At 40.5% G+C, this 19,737-nt stretch overlaps 1 protein-coding gene across 9 annotated transcripts in view; it reads left to right on the top strand.

Moving 5' to 3' along the window:
• The window catches only part of CYFIP1 (cytoplasmic FMR1 interacting protein 1), a 119,409-nt gene that overhangs the window by 76,567 nt on the left and 23,105 nt on the right, over nt 1-19,737 (top strand). For all 9 annotated transcript variants that reach the window (XM_082735982.1, XM_082735983.1, XM_082735987.1 and 6 more), the window contains 7 exons: nt 167-323; nt 1,521-1,617; nt 3,230-3,306; nt 3,414-3,522; nt 4,694-4,813; nt 6,921-7,120; nt 10,692-10,779. In XM_082735982.1, coding sequence (XP_082592108.1) covers nt 167-323; nt 1,521-1,617; nt 3,230-3,306; nt 3,414-3,522; nt 4,694-4,813; nt 6,921-7,120; nt 10,692-10,779 — 848 coding nt within the window. The remainder of the gene's footprint in view (nt 1-166; nt 324-1,520; nt 1,618-3,229; nt 3,307-3,413; nt 3,523-4,693; nt 4,814-6,920; nt 7,121-10,691; nt 10,780-19,737) is intronic.

The following is a 19,737-nucleotide window of genomic DNA, read 5'->3' on the forward strand; positions in this document are numbered from 1 at the left end:
GTGTGAGACGCTGTGTCACCCCTCCCTTATCACATCTACTCCCGCATGGCTCAGGGCTGAAATTGAAGGAGCCGGACCTTGCACATGCCCCTCCCTGTCCTAGATCGTCCTGCCGACTTCCTTCTACTTGCAGAAGATTAACATGGTATCATTTGAATCCTTCAAGAAACACTCCAGCAGTGCTGTGACCTTTCACAGTTGTGGTTCCGAGAGTTCTTTCTGGAACTGACAATGGGCAGGAGGATCCAGTTTCCCATCGAGATGTCCATGCCCTGGATCCTGACAGACCACATCCTGGAGACCAAGGAGGCGTCAATGATGGAGTGAGTACCACAAAGTCTTAGTTCTTTGTGATGACCAGGGTCCTTCGTGGCATTTGGGAGCTGGGAGATGGAGGAGGGGGCTGGGCTGTTTTCAGCACTTCATTTAAAGTTGTCATACTTGGGGTAAGACTTCAGCGATTAATACAGGTAATGGGCTTCTTGCTTTAGACTAAAATCAAGAACTCAGGCAGCAAGAATCAGTAAGTCCCACCATGTTAGGTGAGACCCTGTCAGCAAGAGTTGAGGTGGCCTGGCCTGTCATGTGGCATAGCCTCTGAGACAAATGAATTTGGGAGAGAAAGTATTAATTGAAAGCATTTTTTTTGAGGTCAGGGCTCAAGGCCAGGGTACGGGGTTGGAGACTTTCAAAATAGAAGGTCCACAAAGATAAAGTAATAGGAAAGGGAGATGTCTTATGAACAGACTGGGAACTGACCCAGCAGGTTCTTCAGCATACAGAGCAAATGTATAGCACCTCGTCTTTTCCCATGCACATCAGTTCTTATGTGGCCAGGAGGATGGCCTTTTATTTTCTCTGGAGTGGCCGTAACATCCATTCAGCAGTACCAGAGACGGGAGGAGGAGCATGGAGATCTAACACAAAGGCCTTGGCATGCCTCTGTGTTGTGGTTTTGGAGTTTAGCTTGGCCCCACTCCTTACACAGCCTTCCTGCTGTGAAGTGGTCTTGTACCCTCAGAAGGACCTTACTGCTGGAGACTACTGGCTGCTGCCTTTGGTCCAGATACGGGGCTAGGTAGGGGAGAGGGGCTTTTGGCCATGCTGGACATGATGGTGGTCAGCTCTGGACCCAGGATCTTCATATGTTTTTCTTATTAAGTTCGACACTTTATTCTTAGAAATAAGCAAATAACTTGTTTTTGTGATTATAAAAAATACTGTATTCTGTGGTGAAAGTTTTTGAAACATACTTAAGTGAGAAGATGCCATTACAGGAGGCCCTTGTGAACCCTCCAGGGGTTTGGGCATGGCCTAAGTAAATGCATCCCATTTGTGGGATCATCTGCCATGGTCCATTAGGGTCCTTGATAGGAACCCCATTTGGTGTCCAAAGTAAGAGATTGTTTCTCCTCATATGAGAGGTCAACAACGAATGTTAAATTTCATCTGGAGTGTGGGATGTGAGAGCTGAGGGGCCCTATGTGGAAGGCTGGGTTGACCATTTGCCCCCTCTGCAGGTACGTCCTCTACTCCTTGGACTTGTACAATGACAGCGCACACTATGCCCTCACCAGGTTCAACAAGCAGTTTCTCTACGACGAAATTGAGGCAGAGGTGAAGGCGCAGGCACTTTCAACAAACTTTAATTTCCCTTTTCTCTGAGTATTAAAGGAAGCAAATTTTCTTTATAATACAAGGAGATTTAAACAATAGAATAAACTTCTGAAAAAACATTTTGGAGTAAATCCTTCTATCTGTATTTTTCTCTCTGCATCTATGCATGTGTTATTGGGGTCTTACAACATCATACTTGATTACATGTCATAAACACCTCCGTATCCTCACCTGTCTTCTTTTATGAACACAGTTTAAGCCAACCCCTATTTTATTTCTTTCATTTTAGCTTTTTATTTTTGTGTATTGTAAGCAATGCTTTGAAGAACTTTCTTGCACCTAATTTTTTAGCTGTGTTCAATTATTTTTTGAGGACGAATTCCTACAAGTGGAATTATTTTGCAGCTAAGGAGATAAATCTTATTTTGTACCTTAAGATTGAAGAGCATTTAACCTCAACAAATTGCATTGTGCATCTAGATGTCCTTCTCTGCCTCCTCACAGAGATATAGAAAGTGCTTCTTCAGGGAGCTGTCATAGGCTCCTGGGCCATGTAGGGTGGGCATATAGCAGAGACCTGCAGGTCCTGGGGTTGGTTTCCCTTTGAGCATGTGGTATCCTTATCAGAGTTCTGCATAGAGAGGCTAACTCCATTTGCAAGGAAAATTCAGTTTTGGGGGTGGAGTCACAAGGCTGTATCCATCCTGTGTCTCCTCCCTGACCCAGTGCCCAGAGCAGTCAGCTGTGTTCCAGGGGAGGCCACATGCAGTTCCTGGGATACACAGTCTGGTGGCGGGAGCAGAACCCAAATCCAGTGCACATTAGCCAGTGGGAACACATGATGAAGGGAGACTTTTTCATATTCCTTTGCCTTTAAGAGTCAGGGAGCATTTTTCTCCATTAGTAAGAGATGTTCTGATACAGTTTTCAGTGGCTACACGTAGTGGTCACTCCTGGCCACACTGTGATATATTTAATCTGTTGTTTTGGACAATGAGGTTGTTTCCTGTTTTTCTTTTCTAATAAAGGAGCCTTTGTTAATTGCCTTAACAAAAATTTTGCTTTTAACTTTATATTCCCAAAACTTACGCATTTTTTAACTGGAAATTTGTACCATTTTGCTCATCTCTACCTCTGGAACCACCAGTCTGTTCTCTATGCATTCATTTCTTTGTTTGTTTGTTTGTTTGTTTGTTTTTAAGATTCCACATATAATTGAGATTATACAGTGTCTTTGTCTGATTTAGTTCAATGAATGTAATGTCCTCAGGGTCCATCCATACAGTTGCAAATGGCAGGATTTCCTTTTTTATGACTGAAGAGCATTCCTGTGTGTGTGTCTGGGGGGGGGGGGGGATGAAGAGAGAGACAATTCTGTATGTGTTCATCCATCAGTGGACACTTAGGCTGTTTCCATGTCTTGACTATTATAAATGATGCTGTAAACATGGGGGTGCATATATCTTTTCAAGTTAGTATTTTCAGTCTTTCTGTTTAAATACCTAGAAATGGAATTTGCTGGATCAAAAGGTTTGTTTTTTGTTTTTTTTTTAAGTTGTCTTGTTTGATCTTTAGGAAGTAAAACTCTAATATATGCTTTATTTTTCTTCAGGTGAATCTGTGCTTTGACCAATTTGTTTATAAGCTGGCAGACCAGATATTTGCATATTATAAGGTTATGGCAGGAAGGTGAGTATATGGTTTATGATTTGGACATGAAATCTAGGATAACTTGCTCTGACATTTCCATTAAAATTCACAGAATATGAGAAATGTCTTCTCTTCTTCCATACTAGTTTGCTTCTTGATAAACGTTTACGATCAGAATGCAAGAATCAGGGGGCAACAATCCATCTCCCACCATCTAACCGCTATGAAACCCTACTTAAGCAGAGGCATGTGCAGGTGAGTCACCTTTCTGGATCATGGTTGGGGGTGGAGCTGGCATTGGAATGGTGAGGTTTTCTTAGAGCTGACTGAGTTTTACTAGATGTCAGTATGTTCTGTGACTGCAGCTACATACATCCTTATAAAGTGTGGAGATTTTAAAGACAGTTTCTTTTGGATACCCTGAAACCCAAAGGAAGGCTTGCAGCACTCCGCACCCTGCTCTGCTCTGGCTCCCAGGGCGAAGGCATGGCCTCAGAGGGCTTGGGTCCTCTCCAAGAGCCCAAAAGTTAGAACTTTTTAAAAAAGAATGAAGGTGAGAAACACTTGTCAGCTGCGTGTTGAAGAGGAGCTTTTTCTTGGCCAGCACAAAGAATAAAAAATACAGTTCTTATTTTTTGCTTCCTTACAAATATGTGTGTGTGTGTATATGTGTCATAAATTGGGAAAGTACACAAAACTTTAGGGAAAATTCCATTTAATTCTGCAGATAATCACCATTCACATTTTGATACATTTGCACCAGGATTTTGTCCATATTTTTGTTACTGAAATGATATTGAGGTACAGATACTTTCTTAGGACTCTGAAATAGGAATAATTTTCTCCTACTCATTGTACCACTGTGGAGTTTCCACCAGCTCAAGCTGCTGCATGCTGGCACATGGTCCTGAACAGCAGCATGAGGTGTCCTCACTGCAAACCCAAGGTCTCCAGGGTGTTTGGTGAAACTTAGGGTTTCTGTCCATGACATAAGTGTAAGTTCAATGCAAAGGATGATAATACAAAAGTGCTTTATGGTTTTGATGTGCAGAATTTCAGCACCAGGAAGGTAGGCTATTTGATCATGACATCTGTATAAGTCATTTGATCTAAAATGTTTACATTTTGTATGTTGTTTGTTTGCTCTTTCTCTTAGAATTGGATTCTGAGAGAATATATACGTTTTTTGTTTCTTGGGTTTTTAAAAAGAATTTTATTTATTTATTTGAGAGAGAGAGCAGGAGCAAGGAGAGGGACAGAGGAGCAAACTCCCTGTGAGCAGGGAGCCCAACATGGGACTCAATCTCAGAACTCTGGGACTGTGACCTGAGCCAAAGGCAGACACTTAACCAACTGAGCCACCCAGGTGCCCTTGTTTGTTTTTATTGTTAGGTTTTTTTTTCTTTTTCCTTTTTCCATCTTCCAGCTCCTAGGAAGATCCATTGACCTTAATCGCCTGATTACTCAGCGTGTCTCAGCAGCCATGTATAAGTCTCTGGAACTGGCTATTGGACGATTTGAAAGTGAAGACTTGACATCAATAGTTGTAAGTGCTCTTCCTTTTGTCCGGTTCAGCAGATTTGTAGAAAACTAGTTACAAAGATTGGAGCTAATTTTAATTTTGTCCTTAGTTTTTGCATAGGACTCAGAAGGTATGCACTGATCAAGCGTGACCTATCCAATCACTTTTTTAGTGTCTGCTCTTAGTAGTCACAATTCTAAATTGACTTCAAAGAACAAGTAATCCGAACCCTGAGTAAGTTACATGTAACTATGGCAAGAGAATGAAGAAAAATTTTTAAAATCAAAAAGAAGTGAACACAGAAAAAGTACCTGAAAAAAATGATACAGAAGATATAATAATAATATATAATATATATAATATGTTCTATATTGTACATAATAAATAATAATAATATAATAGTAATGAAGATCTGACATACATATTATAAAGAAAAACCAAAGCAACAGGATGGAATAAATATTAAAAGTTGTATTTCAAGAAAACATTGATAGAATTTAAGACTTGTGCTATTATCAACAATAGCCAAACTATGGAGAGAGCTCAAATGTCCATTGACTGATGAACGTGGATACAGAAGATGTGGTCTGTATACACAATGGAATATTACTCAGCCATCAAAGAAATAGGAAATCATGTCATTAACAGCGATGTGGATAGAGCTAGAGTATATTATACTAAGTGAAGTAACTCAGAGAAAGACAAATGCGATATGATCTCAGTCCTATGTGGAATTTAAAGCAGAAAACAGATGAACATATGGGAAAGGGGGAAAGAAAAAAGGAGAGAGGGAAACAAACTATAAGAGCCTCCATGATAGAGAACAAACTGAGGGTTAATGGAGGGAGGTGGGTGGGGTTGGGCTAGATAGGTGTTGGGTATTAAAGAGGACCCTTGTTAGCATGAGCACTGGGGGTTGAATGTAGGTGATGAATCACTGAATTCTACTCCAGAAGCCAATATTACACTGTATGTTAACTACCTAAAATTTGAATGAAAAAATATATATATATTAACAAAATTAAGACATGCTATAAAATACCTACTAAAAGCTTACGGCACGTGCCTGGGAAAACCGACTCAAAGTGGCCAACACTAAGGAATATTGCAGTAAAAGTATTAGACTTTAAAGGAAAAGAAAAAATCCTCTAGATAATCTGAGCAGAGTGATCAGAGAAAGAAAATTTGTCCTCAGGGCTTTGTCCTTAGCAATTCCTGCTGAAAGCCAAGGAAAGGAAGTATGAATTAAGGATTTCATGCAAAGCCAAATAGATTTCCCAGGAATGAAGCCTGCAGGCAAATGGTAGTGAAGATGCAAGAACTCAGGGAAGATTGTTCATTTCTAGAGATGCAGTTCTGGGTAGACCAAGAGAGGCTTCAGTAAGCAGTGGGCACGACAAACTCAGGTTCGAGCATCTCCAACGTAGGATGAGCTGTGCTCCTCATATTCTTCCACAGAATTAAAATATTATTGACATGGATATCTTACATTCTTTATCTTCATACTTGATTTTTAAAATCTGGTGTGTAACTCACATGCACAGTGTACCTCCATTTGGACCAGCCACATTCTCATTGCCATCTGTGGCCCATGGCTACTGGAATGTATAGTACAGACCTAGGCATGCTTATGAGCAAACTCGGAAAGCTTGGAAGGCCATCTGTGAATGTGCTTGCTGACTCTGCTTCACAGCTGTGCTTTTGAGTAATTCCAGGCACGTTAGGCTGACTCAGGCTAATGCCTGAGGACTCAGTGCTGCAGCAAGGGTGGGGGTGGACACATCCCAGTGGTCTGTACCCTGTGGGTGGTTGGAGGCTGGTGGGGGTGCAATGCAGAAGTGACGTCAGTGGAGAAAGAATGATGACTCCGGGTGTGACCACAGTAAAAAGGTATGTTTCAGAGGCAGTGGAGAGGACATAATGAATTTAGGTGTAAGAAGCAAGCTCCTGCGGACTACTAGACCCCCACTGTGTGTATTCTTCGCCTCGCTCACCAGTCTCACCTCCGTGTGTCCCACTGTCTTCTGTCCATTCTGCTCTGCCCCCAGCCATGGCACTGCCCATGCGAGGAATCAAGGCCACTGTGCTGGGCCCATTTCTGTCCTCACACCCTGTCTTTGTGGTCCTGTAGGAGTTGGATGGCCTTTTGGAAATCAACCGCATGACCCACAAGCTGCTAAGCAAGTACCTGACACTGGACAGCTTTGACGCCATGTTCCGGGAGGCCAACCACAATGTGTCCGCGCCCTATGGGAGAATCACCCTCCATGTCTTCTGGGAGCTCAACTATGACTTCCTGCCCAACTACTGCTACAATGGCTCCACCAACCGGTGAGCATGCCACCTCATGGATGTTTTTGCTAAAGGGTTCCTAAATGGGATGATCTCAGAGCCTCTACATTACTCACTAGGTTGCTGTCCCCTCCACTGTTCCCTATCATTTCTCATGTCCATGTATTCAGGCTCTTCCAGTCTCCTCTTTTTACAAGTGTAGTCCTAGGCATGTCTTACAGCTTTCCATGTGGAGACTGTACAGCAGGCTGGAGTTCCCATCTGGGGCACTTGCTTGTAGATCAGGGCTTGATCTCAAGGTACATGTGGACAGCAGTTACCGGTTCTGTACCTGATGTTGGGAAGTAGTCACTGACTCTTATTTTTCGTCCGTTCTGGAATGTTGGGGTATATAAAGATCTATCAGTTAGCCACTCTCTCACCAACCTATGCTTTGCTACTATGTTGAACAACACAGTGGCCAGTGAGGTGAGTGGCATGGTTGACAGCAGCAGTTTCATGTGATTCAGCCTCATGATAACGGTCCAAATCCTGGAACAGCCCTGTCTTGGCCTCTGTGCACTGGGTAGTCGTCTATTTGAGGTTTGTTCCATGTGCCCTTAGCTTCTGCTTCCTGTGAGCACATGCTAGGGATGTATGTGTATGTGTGTGTGTGCCTGTGTGTGTTATGACCGCTTTTTAAAAATCATTGTCATTTCTGTGTCCTATTAGCTATCCCCATCATTTTTTTTAAAAAAGATTTTATTTATTTGTTTACAGACAGAGATCACAAGTAGGAAGAGAGGCAGGCAGAGAGAGAGGGGAAGCAGGCTTCCCGCTGAGCAGAGAGCCCGATATGGGGCCCAATCCCAGGACCCTGAGATCATGACCTGAGCTGAAGGCAGAGGCTTTAACCCACGGAGCCACCCAGGCGCCCTCTATCCCCATCATTTTGAAGCACTTCTTGTACCTCAAGAAGTTCCATGTTTATCTTGTACTTCTCAGGCCCTATCGTTGCAACTTGTCACTTCCACAGAATTCCTTCTAGTGGAGAATATTTTAGAACTAGGCTTAATATTAAAAAGTAAGCCTGGGTATGATCATTGTTAGTGGGATATCATTGTTTCTAGACCCTTTTGATGTTCAGAGCTAGGAAGTTCCTGACTATGTACCATATTAGGGTTCTCTGACAAATTATCATAAACCATGGGGCTTCAAACAACAAAAATTTGTTTTCTCATAGTTCTGGAGGCTAAATGTCCAAAATCAGTGTGTCAGCATGGCTGTGCTGCTTCCTCCGAGACTCTGGGTAGAATCTTCTCTTGCCTCTTCCCAGCTTCAGGTGGTGGCCAGCAATTCTTGGCCTTTGTTAATGTGTAGCTGTATCATTCCAGTCTCTGCCTCTTTAGACATGTGGTGTTTTTCCCTGTGTGTGTCTCTCCTCTTAGAAGGACCTGAGTCATATTGACTCATTAAGGGCCTGCTATACCTCAGTATGACCTCATCTTAACTAATTACATCTGCAATGTCCCTGTTTCTGAATAAGATCACATTCTGAGGTACTGGTAGTTAAGACTCCAAATTATCTTTCTGGGGATACAAACCCATGAAGCATGTATATGCAGGGCTTCTCTGTAGCTGTCTACATATTTTATCTGTGAATCCACACTGATATCTTCAGTTCCAGTTCAGCCCTGGGGGGTCTTATTGTTGTTTTCTCGCTCCCTTTCCATTTTTGTAACTCCCTTTTACACTGGGAATCCTGCTTCATTATTCTTGGTATATTAACTCGCTTGCTCAGTTCTAGAAAATGCAGAAAATAGTTTCAAAATTACTGATCCTTCCTACCATGAAACACAAGCCTACTAACTGGAATTCAATATTTGTTTCCAGTGTTTTTGTCTATACATTGAGAACATATATGTGCATATATATATATATAAAAGTTGTTTGGAATAATGGAGTAACAGTGTTTGGATTTACTCTTTTGTCTTAAACAAGTGAAAAATTAGACAAAATTTATGAAACCACTGTTCTCAGACTTTGCGTTTCCTTGAGGGAAAGGAAACAAAGGCGGTGAACCCTTTGATTTCCCTGCTTCTTGCGTGGAAGCACTTTCTGGGCCTCATTGTGACGGGGGATATCCCAAATACAGCTTGGAAGTCTTGTTTGGTGGAGGAGGCAGATTCAAAACTGAGGAAGCTGGAGCAGCTGGGATTTGCATGGCAGATCTGCAGTATGGGAGAGGAGAGAGCTACATGGTGAAATAGTTCCTGAGACCAAGTTACAGGCCCTTTAGTCTTTGCTTGAATCTTAAACTGTGTGTGCATTGGGTGGAACTCCACAAGAATAGTCAAAGAGCAACTTTTTGGGAGCTGTGAGCCAAATAATTCCCAGAGCTGACATAGAGTTAGGAGCCATTTGATGCCCTTCCAGCAAGAATGGGGAAACCTCCCTGAGTACCTGCACATTCGATAGAATTGCCAGAGGCCCTGCCTTAGTACTATTCGTCAATTGCTGACTACTGTGCCACCCTAATTAGGAAAGGTTCCAGCTGACTTGAAATCAGTTAACAGCCTGTCCAAAATAACTCAGCACTTTAAAGGATAACAACAAAATCCAGACACCTGTTGCTACGGGCCACTGGCCTCCCCTCAGATGTTCATGTTCATTTCATGCACTGGTGATACTTTGCCAGTTAGGTCCCTCTTTATTTATTGAAGTGTAATATGTGTCAATTAAATTCTCTGAATTTAATAATTAGCAAATCCATATATTTTTCTTAACAATGCTTCTTATAAAAGTTTTATATTTTAGGGGCACTAGGGTGGCTCAGTCAGCTAAGTATCTATCTGCCTTCCACTCAGGTCGTGATCCTGGGATTCTGGGATCAAGCCTCACATCGGGCTCCTTGCTTCATGGGGAGCATACTTCTTCTGCCCCTCCTCCCTACTTTTGCTCTCTCTGTCAAATGAATAAGTAAAATCTTTTAAAAAAAAAAGTTTCATATGTTTAAATGAACCCTTGTGATTTGAAAGTCAGCCAAATTTGACAGGTTTGCTTTAGAATCCAAGCATTTGATTTTCAGTGTCTCCTAATCCTTTATTAAGCCACAGTCTCATGGTTTTGTGAGTGTGGTATAAGTACTTAGGTTGCTCATTCTTCCTGCTAACTCAAAACTTCCTGTTTTGAGTTTTAAATCCTCAAAACTAGTGATTTGAGTAACTGGACATGACTGACTATATCTGCCTTCCCACTCCTATTCATGAGGTCACTGGTGTGGCCAGATGCCAACAAGACCTGAGTACTTGGTCATTATCACTTGTTAAAGGACTGCATTGGGCATGAAATGGCCCTGGTGCCAATAAACCAGACCGTCTCCCGGAGTTTGGAGACTGCATACATGGTGAAAGGACACCGGGGTTCTCATTCTTTTGATGAACTCTGGATACTTGTATTATACTTGGGAGTGTTTATATCTCATGGTATTTGATTTCTTAGAATTTTCCTATGTGATGATTAGATTAGTTAACTGGGAGAAGATGTAACTGATGGGTAATGTAAAAGTTCTGAATTTTAAAGAACTACCATTAAATTTCTTTTCTTTTTTATTTTTATCCTTTTTGTTTAGATTTGTTCGGACAGTATTACCATTTTCTCAAGAATTTCAAAGAGATAAACAGCCTAATGCACAACCCCAGTATTTGCATGGATCAAAAGTAGGTTCTTTTGTGTTTGTGTTATGATTTTTTAAGTACATAATGAAGCATATTTTCAAGTTTAGTTTAAATTAGGTGAGTTGTAATGATTTAAATATATCATGCTATGTGTGAAATGTTGTTGTCTTCTTCCATTAGCAACTTCCTAAAAAGGAATGTAGTGTTGGGACAGCCCTCTGACCGTGTGTTGGGTATCAGGCTAGGCCTGGCCTCATTCCTGGCCCTAAAATAAGTAAGATTGTCAGCATAGTTAAAGGTTTAAAAATATCAAACAAGGAAAGGGTGTGTAATAGGCTCAGGGGCTCATCTTTGATAGAGGGACCAGAATATCTTGTCCAGGTGTGATGCCGTGAAAGGAGGGATGAGGTGAGAAGGAGCATGCAGAAGAGAATTGATATCCAGAAAGCATAGGCAAGCAGACAAAAGGCACAGAACACCTGTTATCTGTCTAGTAAGGTGAGACAAATGTCCAGGCTGAGGGTGGCTGGATTTGCAACAGGTTGAGAGTATTATTAAAGAATAGTATTGTTAATGTTTAAAGCACTCTTACACTTTCATAAGAAATAAACACTCTAGTAAAAAGGAAGCAAGTAATCAGCTGGCATTTCCCAAAAATGTAGTAAAAAATAGGAATAGAGGGGCGCCTGCGTGGCTCAGGGGGTTAAAGCCTCTGCCTTTGGCTCAGGTCATGGTCCCAGGCTCCTGGGATAGAGCCCCGCATCAGGCTTTCTGCTCAGCAGGGAGCCTGCTTCCCTTCCTCGCTCTCTGGCTGCCTCTCTGCCTACCTGTGATCTCTGTCTGTCAAACAAATAAATAAAATCTTTAAAAAAAAAATAGAAATAGATATCTAGCCTCACTAGTAGTTAAAGAAAAATGAGTGCACATGGGACTGTATGATTCTAGGGGACCACCTGAAATATTTCTAATATTTAAATGTTCTCAGGGTACTAAACAAGAAAAATATGCAGCCAAGAATACTTTATCCAACTAGGCTGTCATTGAAGATAGAAGGAGAGATAAAAAGCTTCCAGGACAAACAAAAACTAAGAGAATTTGCAGTCATCAAACCAACTCTGCAAAAAATATTGAAAGGGGTTCTCCAAGCAAAGTCAGAGCTCAAAAGTAACATAGACCAGAAAGGAATAGAGACAATACATGGTAACAGTTACCTTACAGATAATACAATGGCACTAAATTCCTATGTTTCAATAGTTACGCTGAGTATAAATAGGCTAAAATGCTCCAGTCAAAAGACACAGGGTATTGGATTGAATAAAAAAAAAGACCCATCTTTATGCTGACTCATTTTAGACCCAAAGACACCTCCAGATTTAATGTGAGGGGGTGAAAACCGTTTATCATGCTAATGGACATCAAAAGAAAGCTGGGGTGGCTATCCTTATATCAGACAAATTAGATTTTAAGCCAAACATTGTAATAAGAGATGAGGAAGGATGCTATAATATACTTAAAGGGTCTGTCCAACAAGAGTATCTAACAGTTGTAAATATTTATGCCCCTTACATGGGAGCAGCCAATTATATAAGCCAATTAATAACAAAATCAAAGAAACATATCAACAATTATACAATAATAGTAGGGGACTTTAACACCCTCTCACTGAAATGGACAGATTATCTAACCAAAAGATCAACAAGGAAATAAGGGCTTTATTTTTTTTTTAATTTTTTTTTTTTTATTTGACAGACAGAGATCACAAGTAGGCAGAGAGGCAGGCAGACAGAAAGAGAGGGGGAAGCAGGCTCCCCGCAGAGCAGAGAGCCCGATGCGGGGCTCGATCCCAGGACGCTGGGATCATGACCTGAGCCAAAGGCAGAGGCTTTAACCCACTGAGCCACCCATGCGCCCCAAAATAAGGGCTTTAAATGACACACTGGACCAGAAAAACTTCACAGATATATCCAGAACTTTCCATCCCAAAGCTGCAGAATACACATTGTTCATGAGTGCATATAGGACATTCTCCAAAATATTAACATACAAGATCACAAATCGGGTCTCAACCAGTACCAAAAGATTGGGATCATTCCCTGCATATTTTCAGACCACAGTTCTTTGAAACTGGAACTTAATCACAAGAGGAAAGTTGGAAAGAACTCAAATACATGGATCTTGAAGGGCATCTTACTAAAAAATGAATGGATCAACCAGAAAATCAAAGGAGAATTTAAAAATTAATGAAAATGAAAACACAGCTGTTCAAAATCTTGGGATGCAGCAAAGGCAGTCCTAAGAGGGAATTATATAGCAATACAAGCCTTTCTCAAGAAACAAAAGAAGTCTCAAATACACAACCTAATGCTATGCCTGAAGGAGCTAGAGAAAGAACAGCCGATGAAGCTGAAACCCAGCAGGAGAAGAATAATAAAGATCAGAGTCAAAATCAATGAAATAGAAATAAACAGTAGAACAGATAAACAAAACTAGGAGCTGAAAGAATTAATATGATTGATCAACCCCTGGCCAGACTTACCAAAAAGAAAAGAGAAAGGACCTAAATAAATAAATAAGTGAGTAAAAGAGGAGATATCACAACTAACACTGAAGAAATACAAACAATTATAAGAACATATGAGCAACTGTATGCCAAGAAATTAGACAATCCGGAAGAAATGAATGCATTCCTAGAGATGTATAAACTACCAAAACTGAATCAGGAAGAAACTGAAAACCTCAACAAACCCATAATCAGCAAGGAAATTGAAGCAATAATCAAAAGTCTTCCAACAAACAGGAGCCCAGAGCCAGTTGACCTCCCAGGGGAATTCTACCAAACATTTAAAAAAGAATGAATACCTATTCTCCTGAAACTGTTCCAAAATGTAGAAATGGAAGGAAAACTTCCAAACTCATTTTATGAGGCCAGCATTACCTTGATCCCAAAACCAGACAAAGACCCCACCAAAAAGGAGAATTACAGACCAATATCCCTGATGAACATGGATGCAAAAATTCTCACTAAAATACTCGCCAATATGATCCAACAGTACATTAAAAGGATTATTCACCTCAGCCGAGTGGGATTTATTCCTGGTCTGCAAGGTTGGTTCAGTATCCACAAATCAATCAATGTGATACACTGCATTAATAAAAGAAAGGACAAGAACCATTTGATACTCTCAGTAGATATGGAAAAAGCATTTGACAAAGTACAGCATTCTTTATTGATTAAAACTTCATAGTATAGGGATAGAGGGTACATACCTCAATATCATAAAAACTATTTATGAACAACCCACAGTGAATATCATTCTCAATGGGTAAAAACTGAGAGCTTTTCCCCTCAGGTCAGGAACTCAGCAAGACTGTACACCATCATCACTGCTGTTCAACATAGTACTAGAAGTTAAAGGCAACAAAAAGAAAAGGTATCCAAATCAGCAAAGAAGAAGTCAAACTCTCACTCTTTCCAGATGATATGATACTTCATGTGGAAAACCCAAAAGACTCCACCCCAAAACTGTTAGAACTCATACAAGGATTCAGTAAAATGGCAGGATATAAAATCAATGCCAGAAATCAGTTGCATTTCTCTACACCAACAATGAGACAGAAGAAAAAGAAATTAAGGAGTTGATCCCATTTACATTTGCACCAAAAACATCAAGATACTTAGGAGCAAATCTAACCAAAGAGACCAAGAACCTGTACTCAGAAAACTATAGAATACTCATAAAAGTTATTGAGGAAGACCCAAAGAAATGGAAAAACGTTCCATGCTCATGGATTGGAAGAACAAATACTGTGAAAATACCTGTGCTACCTAGAGCAATATACAAATTCAATGCAATCCCTATCAAAATACCGTCAACTTTTTTCACAGAAATGGAACATATAGCCCCCAAATTTATACAGAACCAGGAAAAACCTCAAATGGCCAGAGAAATGTTGAAAAAGAAAACCAAAGCTGGTAGCATCACAGTTCCGGACTTCCAAGTTCTATTACAAAGCTGTAGTCATTAAGACAGTATGGTACCAGCACAAAAACAAACACACAGATCAGAAAATCCAGATTAGAAAATCCAGAAATGGACCCTCAACTCTGTGGTCAACTATTCTTTGAGAAAGCAGGAAAGAATGTCCAGTGGAAAAAAGATGGTCTCTTCAACAAATGATGTTGGGGAAATTGGACAGCACATGCAGAAGAATGGAGCTGGACCATTCCTTACTCCATACACAAAAATAACCTCAAAATTGATGTGAGTTAGGAATCCATCAAAATCTTAAAGGAGAACACAGGCAGCAACCTTTTCAACCTCAACCGCAGCAAATTCTTCCTAGACACATCACCAAAGGCAAGGGAAGCAAGGGCAAAAATGAACTATTGGGACTTCATCAAGATAAAAAGCTTCTGCACAGCAAAGGAAACAGTCAACAAAACCAAAAGACAACTGAGAGAATGAGAGAAGATATTTGTAAATGGCAGAGCAGATAAAGGAAAAATCTATAAAGAAATCATCAAACTCTCAACACCTAACAAACAAATAATCTAGTCAAGAAATGGGCAGAAGACATGAACAGACATTTCGGCAAAGAAGACGTCCAAATGGCCAGAAACACATGAAAAAGTACTCAACATCACTTGGCATCAGGGAAGTACAAATCAAAACCTCAGTGAGATACCACCTCACACCAGGCAGAATGGCTAAAATTAACAAATTAGGAAACAACAGATGTTGGCAAGAACGGAGAGAAAGGGGAGCCCTGCTACACTGTTGATGGGAATACAGGATGGTAAAGTCACTCTGGAAAATAATATGGAGATTACTCAGAGTTGAAAACAGAACTACCCTATGACAATTGCACTGCTGGGTACTTACCCAATGTTTTTATAGCAGCAGTGTCCATAATAGCGAAACTATGGAAAGAGCCCAAGTGACCATCAGCAGATAAATGGATAACAAAGACATGGTATGTATGTGTGTGAGTGTGTATGTATGTATACATATGTGTGTATACACACATATATGTATGTATATACATATATATGTATATATGTGTGTGTATATATATACATACACACTCACACACATATACATACAGTGGAATATTATGCCGTCATCAAAAAATGAAATCTTGGGGTGTCTGGGTGGCTCAGTGGGTTAAGCCGCTGCCTTCGGCTCAGGTCATGATCTCAGGGTCCTGGGATCGAGTCCCACATCACGCTCTCTGCTCGGCGGGGAGCCTGCTTCTCTCTCTCTCTCTCTCTCTCTCTCTCTGCCAGCCTCTCTACCTACCAGTGATCTCTCTCTGTCAAATAAATAAATAAAATCTTTTAAAAAAAAATGAAATCTTGTCATTTGCAATGGCGACGTGGATGGAACTAGATGGTATTATGATAAGCAAAATAAGTGAATCAGAGAAAGACAATTATCATATGATCTCACTGCCATGTAGAATTTGAGAAACAAGGCAGAGGATTATATGGGAAGAGAGGAAAATAATGAAATAAGAAGAAACCAGAGAGCTCTGGAGACAAACCATAAGAGATTCTTAATCTCAGGGAACGAACTGAGGTTGCTGGAGTGGAGGGGCGTGGGAAGGATGGGGTGACCAGGTGATGGACATTGGGTAGGGTATGTGTTACCGTGAGCACTGTTTATTAGATAAGATGAATCACAGACATGTCCCCCTGAAACGAATAATACATTATATATTAATAATAATTTTTTTAAAAAGAAAAAATATTTAAATGTTCTCACTTGTAGGAAGCTGGACAACTAAGGAGTAAGACAAGTATAAAGTAAGGTCTGTTATGGGGGTGGTCATACAACATTGTGATAAAAAATATGGAAGCAGCCTAACTAACCATCAAGAATATTAGAATATCTTATTGTTCAGTGGAATACAATATACTCATTACAAATACTTATGTAAATCTTGTGACATCTTGTGGGATCTGTATTTTATTAACTTAAATCATACTCCAAATAGAATTACCCTAATTACAAAAAGATATATGCAGAGCAAAGATTATTGGAATGCTAAACAGTGGCTGTCTCTGGGAGGGCTAAGGCTGAGAAAGGTTTTCTTTTTCTGAACTCTGTTTGTCCCTTCTGGTTTGCCACATTTCTACAAAGAGATTTGCTGCTAACCTTATGGGGTCTTCCTTGTAAGTTAGGGACTTCCTTTGTCTTGCTGTTTTTAGGATTTTTTTTCTTTATCACTATATTTTGCAAATTTAACTATAATATGACTGGTGTTGGCTTGCTTTTGATTTTGATGCAGCTCCTCTGGTTTTTAAAGCCAAAAGTTACGGAGATTAGTCCTCCCTATGTGAGCTTCCTGGTGCAAGGTCCTATTTCTTTGCCCTCTTTGGACAGACAGCTCCCTCCTCTTGTGGGCAGCCTCCCTCTGCCTTTCTGATCTTCCTAATATTTCAGATATAGCTTCTTCTCTGGAGTTTGTTCTTCCAGGATTCAGATCGCTCTCCATGTTACTGACTTGGAGATAGATGCTATCTTGGAGATGAGATGGGGGTAAGCTAAGGGTCCTCCTCCAGCACCTTCCCAAGCTCCTGAGGCCATCAGATATCACTGATATTTCTCATGGTTTTCTTTTTAAACATTACATTTATTATCAAGCAAAAACCTCACCCTGAATCCTAGCATTTAAATACACATTGTGGTGCTTTAAGGAGTAATAGAGAAGAGGAAAGTATATGTAAGTTGTTGATCAAAATATGCCCCCTTTCAAGTGGGATTATGGTTGTAAGTGGGGTTGTAGGCTTGGGCACAGGATGGGCACTTAGCGGAGCTTCCAACCTGGTCATTGTTGTGTTTGGTAATTGTTTAGTCCCATACATTCTATTTTTGAGTTCTAGGACCACCCATACATTCTGATTGTCCAGAAGGACTCACAGACTCAGTCAGTTATACTCACAGCTGTAGTCCTTATTGCAGAAGGATGCAAAGCAGGACCAGTAAGGGAAAAAGACACATCAGATGGTGGTCGAACCAGGGACAGGCTACCAACATTGTCCCTTATGGGAATTGCATGGTTCATGCAGTTTTTCTGCCTGGAGAATAGGAGCCCACTCAATTGCTCAGATCCAAGGCTTTCACTAGGGCTGGGTACATAGGCACATGCTTCCTGTCTTGACTTCACAGCTACTAAAAACTCCAGAACTCCCAGAAGGAAAGGAGCCCCCATAAATTACTATTTATACATCCAGCCTATACATGTTGTAGCATGGTTAAATGTCCCAGTAGTAGAAAACAACCTTATCAGTTGATAACATTTTACAGGCTAAATTCCCAGGAATTGGAAGCAGGGCTTCTGAGGATACTCAAGAGCTGAGCATCCAGGCCTGCTCTGCTGATTCTTCAGAATCAGCTTTTTGATGTGGTTTTTGGTGTATGTAGAGGAAATATTTAAGACAATGATAAAGGGGGCAGGGGAGGATTCAGGGAACCTAAATGAAGAGGAGGTTGATATATTTAAATCCAAGTGGAAAAATATTGATAACAATGGATTGTGATAACTCATAATGTAAGACCTAGAACAACAACTAACACATCTGGGTGAAGAGATCCTCTTGAAATTACTATAGATCATTCACAGTGGAATTCTAGAAATGTTTAAGTGACCCAGGAAGTCAGGAAGAATGAAGCAGACCCTACTTAATTATCTATCAATAATTACATTATGTATAATTACTAAATATAAATGTACTAAATGTAAGTGATCTAAATACAGTTAAAATACTGAAGTTTGGCAGAGTTGAATTCAAAAAACATGATTGAACAAGAAATGCAGTTTGAATAAATTATATTGGTGGGTTGAAAGTAAAAGGATGGATAAAAATACATCATGCAAACATTAATTAGAAGAAAGGAGTGACTATATTAATATAACATAAAGTAGATTTTGAAGCAAAGATAGTCGGAAACCCAAGAGGGACATTATATTATAGGGTCCAGCTACCAGGAAAATATGGCAATCCTAAATGTTTGTGTTCCAAGCAACAGAACTTCAAAATACTTGAAGCAAGTACTGATGTAAGTGAAAGGAGCAATGAACAAGTCCACAATTATAGTTGGGGAATTCAACATTCTTCTTAGTCATCAATAAAGTCAGTAGACAGAAAATCAGCAACAATAAAGAACTTTAGGTGTTTACAGCATCAACCAAAAGGATATTATTGACATGTCTAGAACACTCCACCCAACAACAGCAAAACGTACATTGTTTTCAAGTGCCCAGGGAGCATTCCCCCACATAGACCATATTCTGGGCCATAAAACAAACCTCAAGGAAATTTTAAAAGAGTTGAAGTCATACAGAGTGTGTTCTCTGACCATAGTGGATTTAACTAGAAGTCAGTAATAATAAGATGACAGGATAATCTCCAAAGGCTTGGAAACTACTGCGTTTCTGTATGATCCATGGGTCAAGAGGGAAGTCTCAAGGGAAATTTTTTAAAAAGACACCTAAGGAAATGAAATCTAAATCTATCAGAATTTGTGGGATGCAGCTGAATAAGTGCCCATAGGGAAACACACAGCACTGAATACTTGTTAGGCATCCTCCTGCTGAGTGTGCACCATGTCCTTAGATAAGCTTGGAGGCGCCCTCCTACCGGAAACCACCCTGATTGCCTTTGTCACCTGCTCGCCTTGTGGGAGCCTCCTGTCTCCAGCTCCATGTGTGTCCCTGAGAAGACAGTTTCCACTGCTCTGTTGTACTCTGTCCTCTGGAGACTGGGCGCAGCTCTGAGGAGGCAGCAGTGAGGATGTGCTTGTCTCTCTTTCCAGGATCTCAAAATGGCTTCTGTAGAACTGGCAGTTTGATAAATCTTTGAAATTGGTTTTCTTTCTGTTTTAACAAGCTTGCTAGTCATGTCTTTATGTTGAAGACGTAAATACCAGTAAGGGGGAGTCTAACAAATTCCCTGGTGTTCTCTGCCTTAAGGGTATGTATAGTGACTGGATCTTG

This window comes from Mustela nivalis, assembly GCF_964662115.1.
Source record: "Mustela nivalis genome assembly, chromosome: 6".
Classification (NCBI taxonomy): domain Eukaryota; kingdom Metazoa; phylum Chordata; class Mammalia; order Carnivora; family Mustelidae; genus Mustela; species Mustela nivalis.